A 15883-nucleotide genomic window follows, 5' to 3' on the forward strand; every position below is an offset into this window, starting at 1 on the left:
TGAAGGACCAGGCGAAACGCATGTAATTGTATTTGAATGGGATTCAAATTGAACTGTCAAGCATTTCAGAAAAGCATTATCATTAAACAAAACATAACCATAAAGAAATTAATGGTGGTTGTTGTTCAGTCATCAGTCGTATTTAAAAACAAAAACAATATTTCACAAATTCTGCCTGGGTATGTAAACATATCAACTGTACATATATGCAGTCATATGTACCCCTGTCATATTGGAATGAACGTGTAGGCTACACCTTTTTCATTACCACTAGGTGACATACTAGAACGAAAGTGTACAACTTTTTCATAACCTCTTGGGGGTGGTGGCATATTGGAATGAAAGTGTACAGCTTTTTCATAACCTCTAGATGGCAGCATATATTTATAAAACGTGAAAGTCATTTTCATTTTCTCCTGTACTCATGTATAATGCGCACTATTGACTTTTGACACTTTTTTTGGGGTGGGGGGGGAATGCGCACTACACACGGGAAATTACGGTATGTGCAACTCAAAAGTATGGTATCAACATCATACTGTATGGAACTGCTAATGTACCATATTTACATCCTATTTAGTTTTGTACACACCATGTACCATATTGAAATTATATTTGTTGGATGTATACCCAATGTGTAACAAATTTGTATATCATTTTTATTGGCATATATACACATAATATTGCAGATCTACAGCATACTTAGCATTTATGTACTGCTAGTGTATCATGTATACATTCTATTTAACATTTATAGAGAGCTAATGTACCATAATTGTTATCACTTTACAGTTTAAACTGTTATGGCGCATATCCAAATTGGGTCACATCAGAGAAAGCTTTGGGAAGTGCATTACTTGAAGAAAGATGAAACTAACCCTTGGTGCATTAAAAAAGGCAAGCAGCCCGAGCGAATGAAATGAGCCAGATGAGAGCATTTTGTTATTTTGTGATATTTGTTTTGTTAGTTTTTTTTGTTTGTTTCTTTTAACATATTCCGAATCATTTTAAAAGAAATGTTCAATGAAATCAATGGCCCAAATGGCGCTGCAGGAAAGGAATGGATGCCTTTCCTATGATGAGAAGTGGCGTAAAAGTCACCATCGACTTTCAGTCCCGCCCCCGCCATCAAGCGGCTGGTGGGTACAGGACAGGCGGGCGTGATTTAGTTTTGTTCCAAAGTAAGCTTTTCAGCCCATTACGCTCCATTCACTTCTCCTTGGCCGTCTCATTAACACCTGCCCAGTCATTACGTTGAGCGGGCCGATGATAGGAGCCATTGTTTCTCTTCTGCATTACGCTTGCTAATGGCTCGTGCAGCCGGGAGAGGGGTCACGAAGGGTCAGTGTGCCGAAAGGCAGAGGTCGTGGCGACGGGTCGACAGCAAATGCCTCGGTGTGCGGCTTTTTGTTGTGAAATCTTCACCTGTGACACCGAGGGCAAAGCAGAGTAGCTCGCCGGTCAGTGAGGCTTGGCTCCGATTCCCTCAAGGGTGACACCATGTGTCAACACTCAGCACTCCGCTACATGAGGGCACCACATGCACACAATGATCAAATGAACTAATTGGACACCATTGTACAGAGATTTTCCCTGAACATTCGCAGTTTGAAGATTACGATAAGGGGTTAGGTGTTCATTTGGATTTAGATCTGGGTATTGATTTTTGCTCATTCAGTTCTCTTGGGCAATGTTACCTTTCAAGGCTTTTGCTAAACATGAAATCGATGCTGCAGAAAGTGATGGAATGTAAACTGCTAGAGACATTAAGGAGAAGGAAACCCCAAAATGTTCAAAGCAAGAATACATTGTAGGTGCCAGCACTAGTCAAAACACGGTACTCTGATGCATATTGCGTATTGCGTGGAATAAGAATTTAACAGGATAATTAATCAGCGTAAGGCTAGCGCCATATTTGGCCAGATTGTCTCCAGTAGCAGACCTGTAGTGACGACGAAGCGCCAGAAAATAGTGCTAGAAGATAGTGAGTGATAGCGGTGTACATTTGCGTCAGTCTGGTTTATTAAAAATGGATTGCTGTAACGCTTTGCAACTGTGTCAGGCTGTCAGAATCAAATGCAAGTCGGAAGATTTGGATTTTCTATACGTTCTTCAGATGCGGTGATCGGATGCCTCAAAACAATATTAATAAATGACAAATCCTTGCACTCAAGAAAGTTATGGGTTTCCTGGAACATTTTAGGACGTAATGGTAGTGTGGGGCCCTTGGCAGTGTACTGGTTCACATTGCAGCCTTGTGCCCAATCGTCGCAAGTCAAGTGGACCGTGAAGAAAATAAACAGCAGAGAAAATGGCGCGTTGAAATGGAACCAGCTACATTAGGCACTAATATCAATTTCCCATAAAATAACACAAACATAATGACTAGAAGTTAAAGCTAATGTTTTTTTTTATGATATAGAACATTTTAAGGGCTTCTTTGTAAAGCAACATTACATACCAGCAGAGTAGCAGCAGAACAAACGAGTGCGACCTTCTAAATAAATCCAAGCAGCCCCATCATACATCTTATTACAACATTTCTATATCATTACACAACTGTGAGCCTATTAAATTAAGCAATTTGCCGCCAGCTTTCCCTTTGGGTTAGGGTGTTGAGCTGCACTGCAGCCTCTAAGTTACCTTAAGAATGTCATCATCAATTTTTACACTCCTTCATTTTCTGAAGTGTAAATTTTCATCCCCTGTATTGAGTTTGTGGTCATAGTGGTGCTGTGTAGTCCCAAAATAAAATAGCGGATCTTCGAGCAGGTATCAGCCAATTCATGGGTGAGAAACTACTCTGATAAAGGCAGCTCACCAAAAAATGAAAAAATGTACCGGTACTTGATTGTGTAATTTCACACTTAACGGTTGGCTAGGCACTCTACAGATGGACTACGGATGAAAACTAGCATTCAGATAATTCCAGCATATACATATATATTTATTTCTCTGTATATTTTGATCATGTTCATCAATGTGCACTGTCCTGTCAGAATAAAGCAATAAATGAAGTGTGTGTGGCGGGGGGCTGGAGGCAAATATATGGGGTCAGAGTTGAGTTCCTTTGGCGTGGAGGTAACCTGAAAGTCTAAGCACGTCACAGTCCGTCACTAACCTGAAAAACAGTAAGGACAGTGGTAACTGAATCTGTCGTCTTGTACCGTGTGACCACAAATTCTTACACTGCTCCAAAAAATAGTTAATTGCGTGTAGTTCGTAACTTTGAAATGCTGCATGTCCGGACCGCTGCAAACACTTGCAGGCCTTTCATATAAAACAATCGAATGCAAAAAAGAAAGTACTGTTGTATTAGCAAGCGACTGATAAGATGTCGTTTTTGCTCAAACAGTAGGATTGTGCGCTACTATCCTACATCAGGAGTGACAAAGTTATTTCAATACTTGGGCACCCGTGGAGAAAACTGTAAAAAGATGTGCAATTTGGCTGCATGCTTTGAATGTGGTAAAAAGTCACGCCTTCTGCTGGACAAACCTGAAAGCCAGTACAGGAGGTCTTGAGCTTCGGCCTAAAAAAAAAAAAAAAAAAATTCAATGTTCCATAGCATGTCCCCTTTTATTGTAGTCAGTCTGACTTTACAGCAGGGTTTGACCCAAGTGACCGAATGTACTGTAACACCAAAGTCTCGTGGACACCCTATGGAAATAATGAATGCAAATTGTGTGCTGCTCTTTGTTGGGGGCCCCCAGATTGATTTCGAGGTTGCTAAATCAAAGATCGTTGCGTTGCGATCGATACGTTCCTCATCTGTAACGTGTCTCTGCCAAAATGGCAACCGATAGCCCCGAAGAGAAGAACAGCAGACATCTCAGGAAATGAATTAGGGTCCTCATCCACACTGACTTTTTTTTTTGCTCTCGTATATCATTCCACGGTCGACTGGAGTCGCTTAAGACCATCCGTGAGGAAAGGTCAAGCTTAAGAGATTGCATTTGTCACAGCCGGGATCCCCCGCTAATGACTACGACGTCTCGTTGACGTGCGGCCAATTGAATGAAAGTGCTGACATTTTGATGTGTATTTAGCCTCAACTGACAGAAGTTTGGGGATCATGTTAAATACCGAACATCATTGCCACTAAAGTTCACCCGTGCAGTCGGTGCCCTAGCGCTTATGCTTCTTTGTCCTTGTATGCTTACACATACGTTTATAAGTCATTGCACGTTTGCTTTTGCTGGATTTGTACTGTCCAAGTGACAATTTACTCCCTAGTGGCATTATTGTAATATGTGTAAAGGAAATCGCATGGAATCTGATAGCCTCAGATTGTAATTGTGTCCCTTGTACAGTGGATGTGGATAAAACGCGGTCAGGTTGGGGTTGAATGGTCCAGTTAGATTCAGTTAAAACTACAACCTGAACGTAGCACCCTAAGCGGGGTGCACGCGTATTGATTTTTAACATCATAACCCATTTCTTGATTGAATCCACATGACAAAGGAACAAAATCACTCCTAACGCTTCCCACTCCACAGGATAATCGCTCAGCATCATCTTTCGGAGATGTCCGACAATTAAATGTTAGCTGACTTGCATGACAGGGGATACAAAATGCTCAATTTTGGCCCGATCGTGTTTAGCCTGCTTTGCACCGCCGTTCATACATCATGAGTCACTTGAAAAATACAAATACAGTTATTTAGGCATAAGTATTAAAGTGGCATAAGTATTAAAGTGATGTAATTGCTTCTCACTAGTTTCCATGCACTCTCAAAATGCTTAATACTTCTCTACTGGACTTTTGTTTTAAAACCTCAAATAAAAGACTGCTAACACTTCCAAGTATGCTAAACAAGCTTAACTAAGCAAAATACTTGTCAAGTCCACAATGTATATTATTTCCCTTGTATGCATGGTTATTATTGCTTGCTAAAATTGATACCGAGCTACATTTTTAGCATGTAGCCAAAGGCATTCCATCACTCGAGGCAATCAAGACATTGCTTCCCAGCAAGGACAAAAGCCAAATGAAGTGCGATCGCCTCCTGTGTCATAATGATAAAGGCCTCTCTCCTAAGTGACATTTAGTGCATCCGACACAATTTAACCGATCCGACTCACTTAGTTTCCCCGTCAACAGACAGTTATAACCTTCAGTCACGCCGGCTGTTGTCAATTAAAAAAGACGCAAGAAGTATTTGGCCAAAGTGATGTTTATCTGTGAGACAGATGCTTTTGTTGAGCTGACGTCCTCTGTCTATAGCTCATGTATTACTTGCTATCCTCGCTCTAATTGTTGATGAATCAGTAAAGCACAAAGTGTCGCATGAGGATGCATTAAAACGGATGTAATCCTCATATTGAATCAAATGTTCAAGACATTTTTTGGCGTCGTATTTCAGCCTTTCCTCGGAATTGCAGCTTAAGCGAAAAAAACGAACATTTTTTTTTAGCTCTGTCAGAAAGAAAGACAGAAACATTCATCAAGCGGAATATATAAAAAGAAAAAAAGGTGGCTACCAGTGGAGAAAGTGCAACAAAAAATGTCTGTGTTCATGTGCCACACAAGTAAACATTTACAGAGACACTAAGCCAAAGACTAACTCATTATACTATATATAGACGTATATATGTATAACTCGGTGACACATGCAACACAACGCTATTCTTTATTACTTTGGCTATGATGTACAGGTACCATGCGCTACATAGCACGTGACGAATTTATTGGAGGGATTCTCATTGTCTGTAAACCAGTAATCCATTAACACCATTGCCAGCCCCCATGAAATTGAAGTTTCATTAGACGGACTCTGATGAGGTGATTACAAATGAAAGAAAATCAGAAGGTGTGGACACGTTTTCAGGGCGGTCACTTTTCTCAGTTCTTCGGATGATGATATTGTACTGTTAAATTAACGGCTTTTTTTTTTTTTTTGTTAACATCCAGGGTTCTGCATGGCTATTTAACAGCAGACTTCACCCTCATCATGTAGGTCCTATGTACTGTACATAGTGAAACACAAAGGCAGATGACGATAGTTAAATGGATGCCAAAAGATCCAACCTACATAAGTTCCCCTAGGGAGTCTTTTAGGTCCACTGCATTTTATAGTCGCATATCTGTGATCACCAGGAAGGTTTATGTAACTAAGGACTCCAGTGCATCCAGTTTAGTGCAGAGCAACTATCGACTGGGTTTGGTGTAGACATTGTATTTTGGCATATATTGAGTTTAAAGACAAATTAAATGAAGCAGCCTGTTCTGGTACATTTCGAACACACAAATGCAGCTCAACTTTCAGGGTTTGTCTGACTCGATAATAATAATAATAATAATAATAATTAATACAACATGTATTATTAGTATTAATAGTAGGGCTAGTGGTGGTGGTAATAAGGAGAATTATTGGTAATGATAGTGGTTGTGGTGGTCAAAGTAGTTGTAGTGGTATTATAGTAGTAGGGTTAGTAGCAGCTGAGGTTATAGTACAGATGCTAGTAGTGATAGGTATAGTAATGGTAGTAGTAGTGATGGTAGTGTTGGTGGTGGCGGGAGGGATGGTGGTAGAAGTAGTAGAGTGGTAGTGGTTGTAGTAATGGTGGTGGTAGTAGTGTTGATTGTGGTGTTGTGGTGGTAGTACTAATAGTACTGGTGGTGGCGGCAATGCTGGTAATCGTATTAATGAGAGTAGTAGTGATGGTAGTAGCGGTAGGTATAATTGTAGGAGTAGTGAAAGTGGTAGTTGTTGTAGCGATGTTAGTGGTGATAAACTCGCAATATAAAGAATGTCATCTTTAATAGCTGCTGATTATGTCTTCCTTTACAAGCTTACATAACATCTAGTCTAGTGGATTTAAAAGCGCTATAATAAGCATACTCTTCTCTTCCAGAGCATTCCAACCGCTGCGTCTTTGTCTCCGGGGCTCGCCGTACATGAGTCATTGTTTCACTCGAGCCTCGCAATCACTTGTGAGCTTGGCCAGACTCTCCAAAGCCACGTCGTGATGCGGCCGCAGAATTTCTATAAATCTGCCTCAACACAATCCCCTTTTTGATCGCACGCAATCCCTCTTTAGCACCTGGCCGCTGACCATCTCCCGCCGACATCTCATCCGTTTGGCAAGGAAAAGCAGCGAGATGTGATGAGTCTGCTCCACATTTCCAAGAGATTGACAAATTGGGCTAAGACACAGGCGTTTGAGCACGAAGGGAAAGCTAATCACTTTAGCCCAGTGTTTAGGATTATGCAGTCAAAGAAGAAATGTTGCCCTTGTTCCAAAAACACCAGATTCTGTATTTTTTATTTATTCTTTTTTTTTTTTTGCGTTATTGTAGATATTTTCCCAAGCTTGTTATAGCCTTATTTGCCTGTTACTGTTTACCGTGAGGGCCCTGTTGTGGAGGAAGTTGGCACATGCTATCACAACGGGATTGCTGGTGTCGATCCTAATCTGTTCATCGCTTGTGTGGCAGAGTGTTTCGGCTTCGGGGGCCAGCAGTTTTTTTGTTTGTTTGTTTTTTAATCACTTTACTCAGCTATATATAGTGCATGTGTGCTTTAGATGTATATATTTAAAAAAAGAACTTGAGAGAACTAAAGCACCAGTGGAAGAAAATGAAGGATCTGTGTCTAACGAAAACTGATAAAATACCAAAATTGATCATAATGCAGTATTAAACAGCAAGATAGCACCATAAGGAGAGAAACTGTTAAGGCAGATAACAGGATGCTAACATTTAGCAAGATAGCAACATGATGTGTGGAAGTACTGAGACAGATTAATGTGGAATTTATCTCCTTCCTTGTAGTCGGGTAGTGAGTTATTTGATAAAATACTAACATGCTAACAGATAGCAAGATAGCAGCATGAGTAGAGAAAGTGTAGCAGATCAACAAAGGATTTTCCAACTAGTTCTGTCATTGGGTACTTAATGAGAGTGGGTAAAATGCTCACATATAGCAAAATGGCAACAGGAGTCGAGAAACTGCTAAGGAAGGATGATACAGATTTTACGTCTTGCCCGACTATGCCTCAAAGAAATTGATAACATGTAAACAGTTGGTTTGCTAACACATGGTCAGATAAAAAACTTTCTCGACTCATGCTGAGGCACGTTGAATATTTTACATCTTGCCCTGCGGTCTGGTACTATGTCGAAAAGAGAACTGATCAAATGCTAACAGGGGGTATCACAAATTAAAATGGTGGTCTGGTGTGCGTGTGTTAGAACCCATAGTCACAGTGTCAACGTGTCCTTGAGCAAAACATTAGCCGCGCAAAATGTTCAGGCCGAGCTACTTGGTGACCGTTTCTTAGTGTCTTTGATTAAAAGCAATCAGACGCGACCCTGAGGGCTAACAATATGATTGTGTTTAATCAGGCATCCAGCTCACTCTGCGATTGCTCTATTGATCGCTGATGTGAATTATGACATAGTCTCGCTTCTCTTACGAAACATCCTTTTACCACAATCTTTCATCTTCATCCCGTTCGCATGCTGTACTCAAATATTGCAATGTTTAAAAAGGCCCCCTCCGCTACCGCCACTACTTCCACATTACTACTACCACTATTGCTCCTGCCACTAATAATACTACTATTCCTACTGCAATCATGAGTACTCTAATAGCACTACTATCAGTACTACTGCAAATGCCAAGATCGCTACTCCAACTATGGCCACTAGTACTACTCCTTCTACCACTACTACTAATAGTATTGCCATTCCCACGAGTGTTACTACCGATATCACAACTATGTCCACTACCACTGCAAATGCTACTTTTCCTTCTAGTAGAACTACCACCACAGCGACCACTGCTCCCACGACATCCACCACCATACTCTATCACTACTACTACTACTACTAACTACTACTACTACTACTACTCCAGATTCTCTGAACCTTTTGATGATATTATGGACCGCAGATGATGAAATCCCTAAATTCCTTGCAATTGTACGTTGAGGAACATTGCCCTTAAACTCTTCGACTATTTTCTCACGCACTTGTTCACAAAGAGGTGAACCTCGCCCCATCTTTGCTTGTGAATGACTGAGCAATTCAGGGATGCTCCTTTTCTACCCAACCATGGCACCCACCTGTTCCCAATGAGCCAGTTCACCTATGGGATGTTCCAAACAGGTGTTTGATGAGCATTCCTCATTCTCAGACTTTTTTGCCACCTGTCTCAGCTTTTTTGGAACGTGTTGCAGCCATAAAATTCTAAATGAATGATTATTTACTAAAAACAATATCTTGTCATTGTAGTGTATTCAATTCAATATCGGTTGAACATGATTTTCAAAGCATTGTACTCTGTTTTTATTTATGTTTAACACAACGTCCCAACGTCATTGGAATTGGGGTTGTATATATACCGCTTATCCTCAGTAGGGTCGCCTAGCCCAGCTTTTTTTCCTGCTCTCCATTGTGTTTAAGGAGCTGAAGGTCAGGTCAGAGATACACGGGGGCTCAGTTAGCTGCTGCCCTTTCAGCGTTTACACACTATGTCTTATTTATTCTAGCGGGAGTTCTTCTAGCGCTGGTCTAGACTGGACTCGGAGTACAAGCTATATTTGCGGAGGACTGGGTCAGAAAGGACACTCGCTTGTGGATGTAGTCTGCATATCATCGCATGTACTGGGAGTTGTGACTCATGTTGTTTATCTTATTTTTTTTATTTGCCCAAAACTAAGAAAAGTGAAGTTGCTATCAAATAAGGGGTGCTATTTCAAAATGCCCAATTTTTCCAATTGTCATTTGTATCAACTATGTAGAAAAATGAGAGAATAATATATCTTCCCTAGTCATTTGGAATGCAGTGTTATATTGTGAAGCTTTTCCGCCTATGCTATTTAATGTGGGCAAAGTTTAATGATCATTTTGAGAATTTACTGCGGAGAAGTTAGAAACGCATTCGAGGATGAAAAATGGAAAGGCAGTTGGTCCTGATGACATTCCTGTGGAGGTATGGAAGCATCTAGGAGAGGTGGCTGTGGAGTTTTTGACCAGCTTGTTCAATAGAATTCTAGCCCATGAGAAGATGCCTGAGGAATGGAGGAAAAGTGTACTCGTGCCCATTTTTAAGAACAAAGGTGATGTGCAGAGCTGTGGGAACTATAGAGGAATAAAGTTGATGAGCCACACAATGAAAAAAAAAGTTATGGGAAAGAGTAGTGCAGGCTAGACTCAGGACAGAAGTGAGTATTTGCGAGAAACAGTATGGTTTCATGCCAAGAAAGTTTATCAGTTTTTTTTTGAAAGGGGACAATGCAATTTCATAAAGCACATGAAGTACAGAAGGCTAGTTTTCATCTGTAGTCCCCTGGCCATGATGTAAAAAAGCAGTAAAATACATCTACAAGACAATATAATACAGGATACATAATCAAACTATACTATGAATATATAGAGTACCACATATATTATATAGAGTACCACAGATGCATTATTTGCCTTGAGGATGTTGATGGAAAAGTACAGAGAAGGTCAGAAGGAGCTACATTGTGTCTTTGTAGATCGAGAGAAAGCCTATGACAGAGTACCCAGAGAGGAACTGTGGTACTGCATGCGGAAGTCTGGAGTGGCAGAGAAGTATGTTAGAATAATACAGGACATGTACGAGGGCAGCAGAACAGCGGTGAGGTGTGCTGTAGGTGTGACAGACGAATTTAAGGTGGACGTGGGACTTCATCAGGGATCAGCCCTGAGCCCCTTCCTTTTTGCAGTGGTGATGGATAGGCTGAAAGATGAGGTTAGACTGGAATCCCCGTGGACCATGATGTTTGCAGATGACATTGTGATCTGCAGTGAAAGCAGGGAGCAGCTGGAGGAACAGTTAGAAAGATGGAGGCATGCACTGGAAAGAAGAGGAATGAAGATTAGCCGAAGTAAGACAGAATATATGTGCATGAATGAGAGGGGTGGTGGGGGAAGAGTGAGGCTACAGGGAGAAGAGATAGCAAGGGTGGAGGACTTTATATACTTGGGGTCAACCGTCCAGAGGAACGGTGAGTGTGGTCAGGAAGTGAAGAAACGGGTCCAAGCAGGTTGGAACGGGTGGAGGAAGGTGTCAGGTGTGTCGTGTGGCAGAAGAGTCTCTGCTAGGATGAAGGGCATAGTTTATAAAACAGTGGTGAGGCCAGCCATGATGTACGGATTAGAGACAGTGGCACTGAAGAGACGACAGGAAGCAGAGTTGGAGGTGGCGGAAATTAAGATGTTGCGGTTCGCTCTCGGAGTGACCAGGTTGGATAAAATTAGAAATGAGCTCATCAGAGGGACAGCCGAGGTTCGATGTTCTGGAGACAAAGTTAGAGAGATCAGACTTCGATGGTTTGGACACGTCCAGAGAAATAGTGAGTATATTGGTAGAAGGATGATGAGATTGGAGCTGCCAGCCAAGAGAGCTAGAGGAAGACCAAAGAGAAGGTTGATGGATGTCGTGAGGGAAGACATGATGGCAGTTGGTGTTCGAGAGGAGGATGCAAGAGATAGGCTTACATGGGAAAGGATGACGCGCTGTGGCGACCCCTAACGGGACAAGCCCAAAGGAAAAGAAGAAGACTGCGGAAACACCGCTGATTGCTGCTCGCTGCATGAAAAAAAAAATAAGTCTTGTAGATTTGACAAACTGCAAAGAAGAGTGTTGCTAACCCAACCAAATTTGAATTATAAAAAAAATAAAATCAAGTATATACAATTATGCTTCAAAATCATGAAAAATCCATCTCTTTCCTCCTCTCTAAAACACTATGGGCATGTTCGCTCAATGACTGAAACTTCACCCCGCTGAAGCTAGCATCGATACATCCCTGCACGTTTGAGCTGTGAAAATATATCCGCATAAAACCCGCCGGTGGCTAAAAGCGGGGCTTTACATGCCACGATAATGGGACGCTCTAAAGCGGTCATGCTAGCGTACTATTCAAAGGGAAGATGCAATTCCTCGGTGTAGAAATCGCTAGCTAGCTAACTGATGCGAAGGAAGGCGCTCAAGTGGTTAATTAGTGGGGCAGGGGTGCGTCACTGGGCCCCGTTTTAGCCACGGCCCACAAAAGCAATTAGCTCAAAAAATGTGTCATGTATTTCAAAACAAATCTCTGAATTGACTTTACAGGTAGGGTCTTTGATATTGATTTGTTTTGTTTAATTGCCTCTCATTAGTGCCAGTGTGCCTAATGAAGTGACCACTGTGGCTTTGCGCTACGGCAGCAAATCGCCCGTGTTGCTCATTTGTTTTGAGCGTCACAGCCGAGCTAATATGAAGCTTACCCTGTCCCTGTGTTTTGACTTTGTCGTTATTTCCGTATTTCCAATTTAGCCGGGTGCCGGCATTTCTTTCATTGTCTGCCTTCCCTTTCTTGAAACCTTCTGTAACCTTCTTTTTTCTTCTTCCCCTTATTGTTGTATCCAAACTTTACGCTGCCGCCTGCGAGGGAAAGTTTGTCCTGACTCGTCTCTGACATTTACGTGACCTTTTGAACCAAAATCCCCCCCGTCTTTCCGTACCATGTCTTTTTTCTTCTTTTTTTTTTATCCTCCTTATGCGTACGAAACACACCGCCGAGTGTTGAATTAGCTTCTTTTCTAGTCTGTTTGAAGAGGCACAGATAAAGAAAAGGAAATCACTGCGTGCTCTTTAATTCTTTTCATAAAGACTGTCTAGTGCTCGAGGCTTAGTTTCTATCATGCAAAATTCGTGTAGCGCCGCATGTCTGTTGTCTTTGGACTCCAGCTGAAACTAATAGCATGTTGCGCCGTAATCGCTATAGTGGTGCAGCACTAATTGTCTTGAGTTTTAGGTGGTGTCATCTATAGAGTTATTTCACGCTACCCATTTAAAAAAAAAAAAAAAACATCTTATCTTCTTTAAGCTTTTCCCATTGTATTCATAGCACACGACACACAAAATGGCTGCGTTCCATTGGAGACTCCTGTTGCTTGTCTGCAGGGACGACATTTATTTAGGTTTTTTTTTAGGGTTTGGAACACTTTGGGTACAGTACAACATGTTTTCTTAAGTACATCTATTCATGAAATACTACATCTTATTTTTCGGAAAGTGCAACATCAATGGTTTGTCTACTTTTTTCGCATAGTCCAACACCATTAGTTTTTCGCTTCGTAGAAAATAAACGAGACAAGTTATGCAATTTCAGATGCGATAAAAAAGTTTTGTTATACCGCCATATAGCATATCGCTAGCCAGAGGCTGAGCTGCACTGCATTTGTCTACGGTGTCCGCGTGTGGATAGAGTGCGAGGTAGCTGCACTTCCCGTACCTTACGAAAAAATGTTCCATACCCAAAAAAATCTAAATACATGTGCCACGATACTTGTACTATTCACTATTACACCGTAGCACATTCCGGACCGCTAGCATTGTAGCTACCTACGGAACTGGGCCATAAATCACATCAAAGCATGTAATGAAGTGTGAATGCAACAGGGATGCAGCGAGAATAGAAGCACACAAGCCGCCCCTTAAACCTGTAGTATTTCTCTCGCAGTGACACAAATCAAGTGAACCTCTGTTGTGAACCGACGCCGCAGCGACACCTGTTCTTTTCGAGAAAGGAACAAAATAAAAAATATACATGATGTTCCCTTGAAGGACACGGAGACGCACGAGTGACTTGAGCCTTGTTGACAGCCGCGGTCTTTTGTTTCCCCAGCGAAGAACCTCGCTAGATGGAATTGATCCGACTTCACGGCCCCGTCGGTCATCTCAGCCTGGTCCTACTTGATCCGCGGCTGTCAAATGGAGAAATGACCGGCTCGCACACCTCGCGGACGGCCGACTTTTTCCATCCATCCATTTTCTTTACCCCCAAAAATCGGTTTGCAACGTACCCCGCAGATGTGCAAAAGGAATCATAAAAAGTCCATAAAATTCCAAATTTAATCTCGCAATGTTCTGAATTCATGGCGTAATATTCTGACTCTGTTGACATAACATTGTTAAAAACTGTATGAAATTGGGAATATTAGTCCAATAATCTTTTTCTCCTTGCTACTATTTTATTTCCACAACATTGCAATTATTTTTTTGTTTAAATAATCATTTGAATACTGTATGTTGAAACAATGCCATTGTACCAACCTTTCAATGCCAGGACTGTCTGCACTTTTTCAGTATATTAGTAGATGATTCGAATCTCAATTTACTTTCATTTTCTGTTTTATCCATTTATATTATTTTATATTTAACAATTTTGGGGGAGATTTTATTAATTTGTACTTTTTTTTGGTTTGTTTCGTCTACATTTTATACATATTGTTGTGGGTGATTTCATTCATTTTGTATTTGTATATTTCTTCATTTTATTTAGATTTTTGGGTAGTTATTTTGTTCATTACTTTATTTTTTTTTAAATAGTACTAGTTTTAAATTGTACAATGTACAAGGAAAGTAAATATAAAAAAAAACTAGTGACATGATTAAACTAGATAATATGAATTTAAAAATGAATGAAATATAATTTACATTTATTCAATTGTAATTTTTGGGGGGACAGGGTGGGGGGCATTTAAATTATGTTTTGGCCTATCTGAATTTCGCGAGAAAAGAAAATCCAATTCAAAAACATAAATGGGTACAAACAAATCATGAAAATGGTAAAAATAAATTTATCAAAGTCCAGTGCAAGAAAGATTGAACTAGATAACATCAATATAAAACTGAATAAATAATATTTTTAATGTAGTTGTATATTTTCTTAGGGTTATTTTGTCTTCATTTCATTTTTGTTTGAGTTTCCTAAAATGTTTCCATTTTTTTTGTTAACAAAACCAAAATCGAACATTTGAATGAAATGGCGAAAAGCAAACCCCAGCAATAGTAAAAAATAAATCAAATAAACCTCAAAATTATATGATAAAATCAAAAAATACAGTCAAAAATAATGTATTTTAAAGGAAATTACATTTTTTTTTAAAAATCACCTCCAGGATTTGATATCTAAAATGTAATAAATTAATATATAACAAAGAAGTGGTCTTAACGCCCGCATCCATTCTGCAGCGGCGAAGCCCTCTCGTGCCATTTTTGCAGGCTTGCGCTAGCATCCTGTTGACCGTGTCTTCCTCTTCCTGCGCCATTTATGAGGCCAAGATTCAAAATCCTCCGGGGAGCTTCATTAAGCCTTTTCTTCAATTAAGCCGCCTCGCAAAATTGCCGCGTGGCACCGCGCTCAAATCACTCCCGCTGGTGGATCAGCAGCCGCCCTTGTAAAGTACCACGCAGATGAAGGACGTGTCGATTATGGGAAATTCTTTGATTAATTGCGACTTCAAGCAATTGAGGAAAAATGACGAGCACTAATGAACTGCAACCAGCAGAGGCATTGTTGATTCAACTAAACGGTTAATATAGAACAGCATAAATACTTTATTTTGAGGTAAGTGCCACATCAATAAATCGTCTTCTTTATGAGAAAAGAACAACACAGACAAGTGTAACAGTTTGAACAGTCCGAACTAAATACTTATACATAACAGCTTAAATCTTTTCTTTTCGGAAAGTGCAACAACAGTTTGTCTTCTTTTGAGGAGTGGGACGATAGAAGAACGATGCAGAGGAGTACACCGGTAACAGTTTGATAGGTCAAATCTTGTCTTATTGGATAAGTGCAAAATCAACAGTTAGTCTTGCTTTTGGGAAGCAGACAATGAAAGACAAGTGTCACAGTTTAACAGAAAAATATTTTCCTTTTCGGATAGTGCGACACCAAAAGTTTGTTAGGAGACAAATGATTATACGAAAAGAAAAGTGAAACAATACCAGTTTGAGCAGTCTAAACTAAACATTTCATAATAACAGTTTCAATATTTTCTTTTTGGGACTGCAACATCAATAGGTTTTCTTCTTTTTGGGACACAAACGACACAGAAAGTCGCAAAACAGTC

At 40.5% G+C, this 15883-nt stretch overlaps 1 protein-coding gene and 1 long non-coding RNA gene across 2 annotated transcripts in view; both read left to right on the forward strand.

The window, feature by feature from the left end:
- The window catches only part of LOC133407651 (uncharacterized), a 61648-nt gene extending 47830 nt beyond the window's left edge, over positions 1-13818 (forward strand). The window contains exon 3 of the long non-coding RNA XR_009769204.1: positions 13651-13818. This is a non-coding gene — a long non-coding RNA (uncharacterized LOC133407651). The remainder of the gene's footprint in view (positions 1-13650) is intronic.
- LOC133407527 (uncharacterized) lies at positions 9897-10796 on the forward strand (the record flags this gene model as incomplete). The annotated part of the gene is made up of 2 exons (XM_061685520.1): positions 9897-10133; positions 10407-10796. Coding segments are annotated over exons 1-2 (627 nt in total), but the record flags the coding sequence as incomplete, so codon positions are not given.
- Positions 13819-15883: the final 2065 nt, after the last annotated feature.

This window comes from Phycodurus eques, chromosome 9, assembly GCF_024500275.1.
Source record: "Phycodurus eques isolate BA_2022a chromosome 9, UOR_Pequ_1.1, whole genome shotgun sequence".
Lineage (NCBI taxonomy): Eukaryota > Metazoa > Chordata > Actinopteri > Syngnathiformes > Syngnathidae > Phycodurus > Phycodurus eques.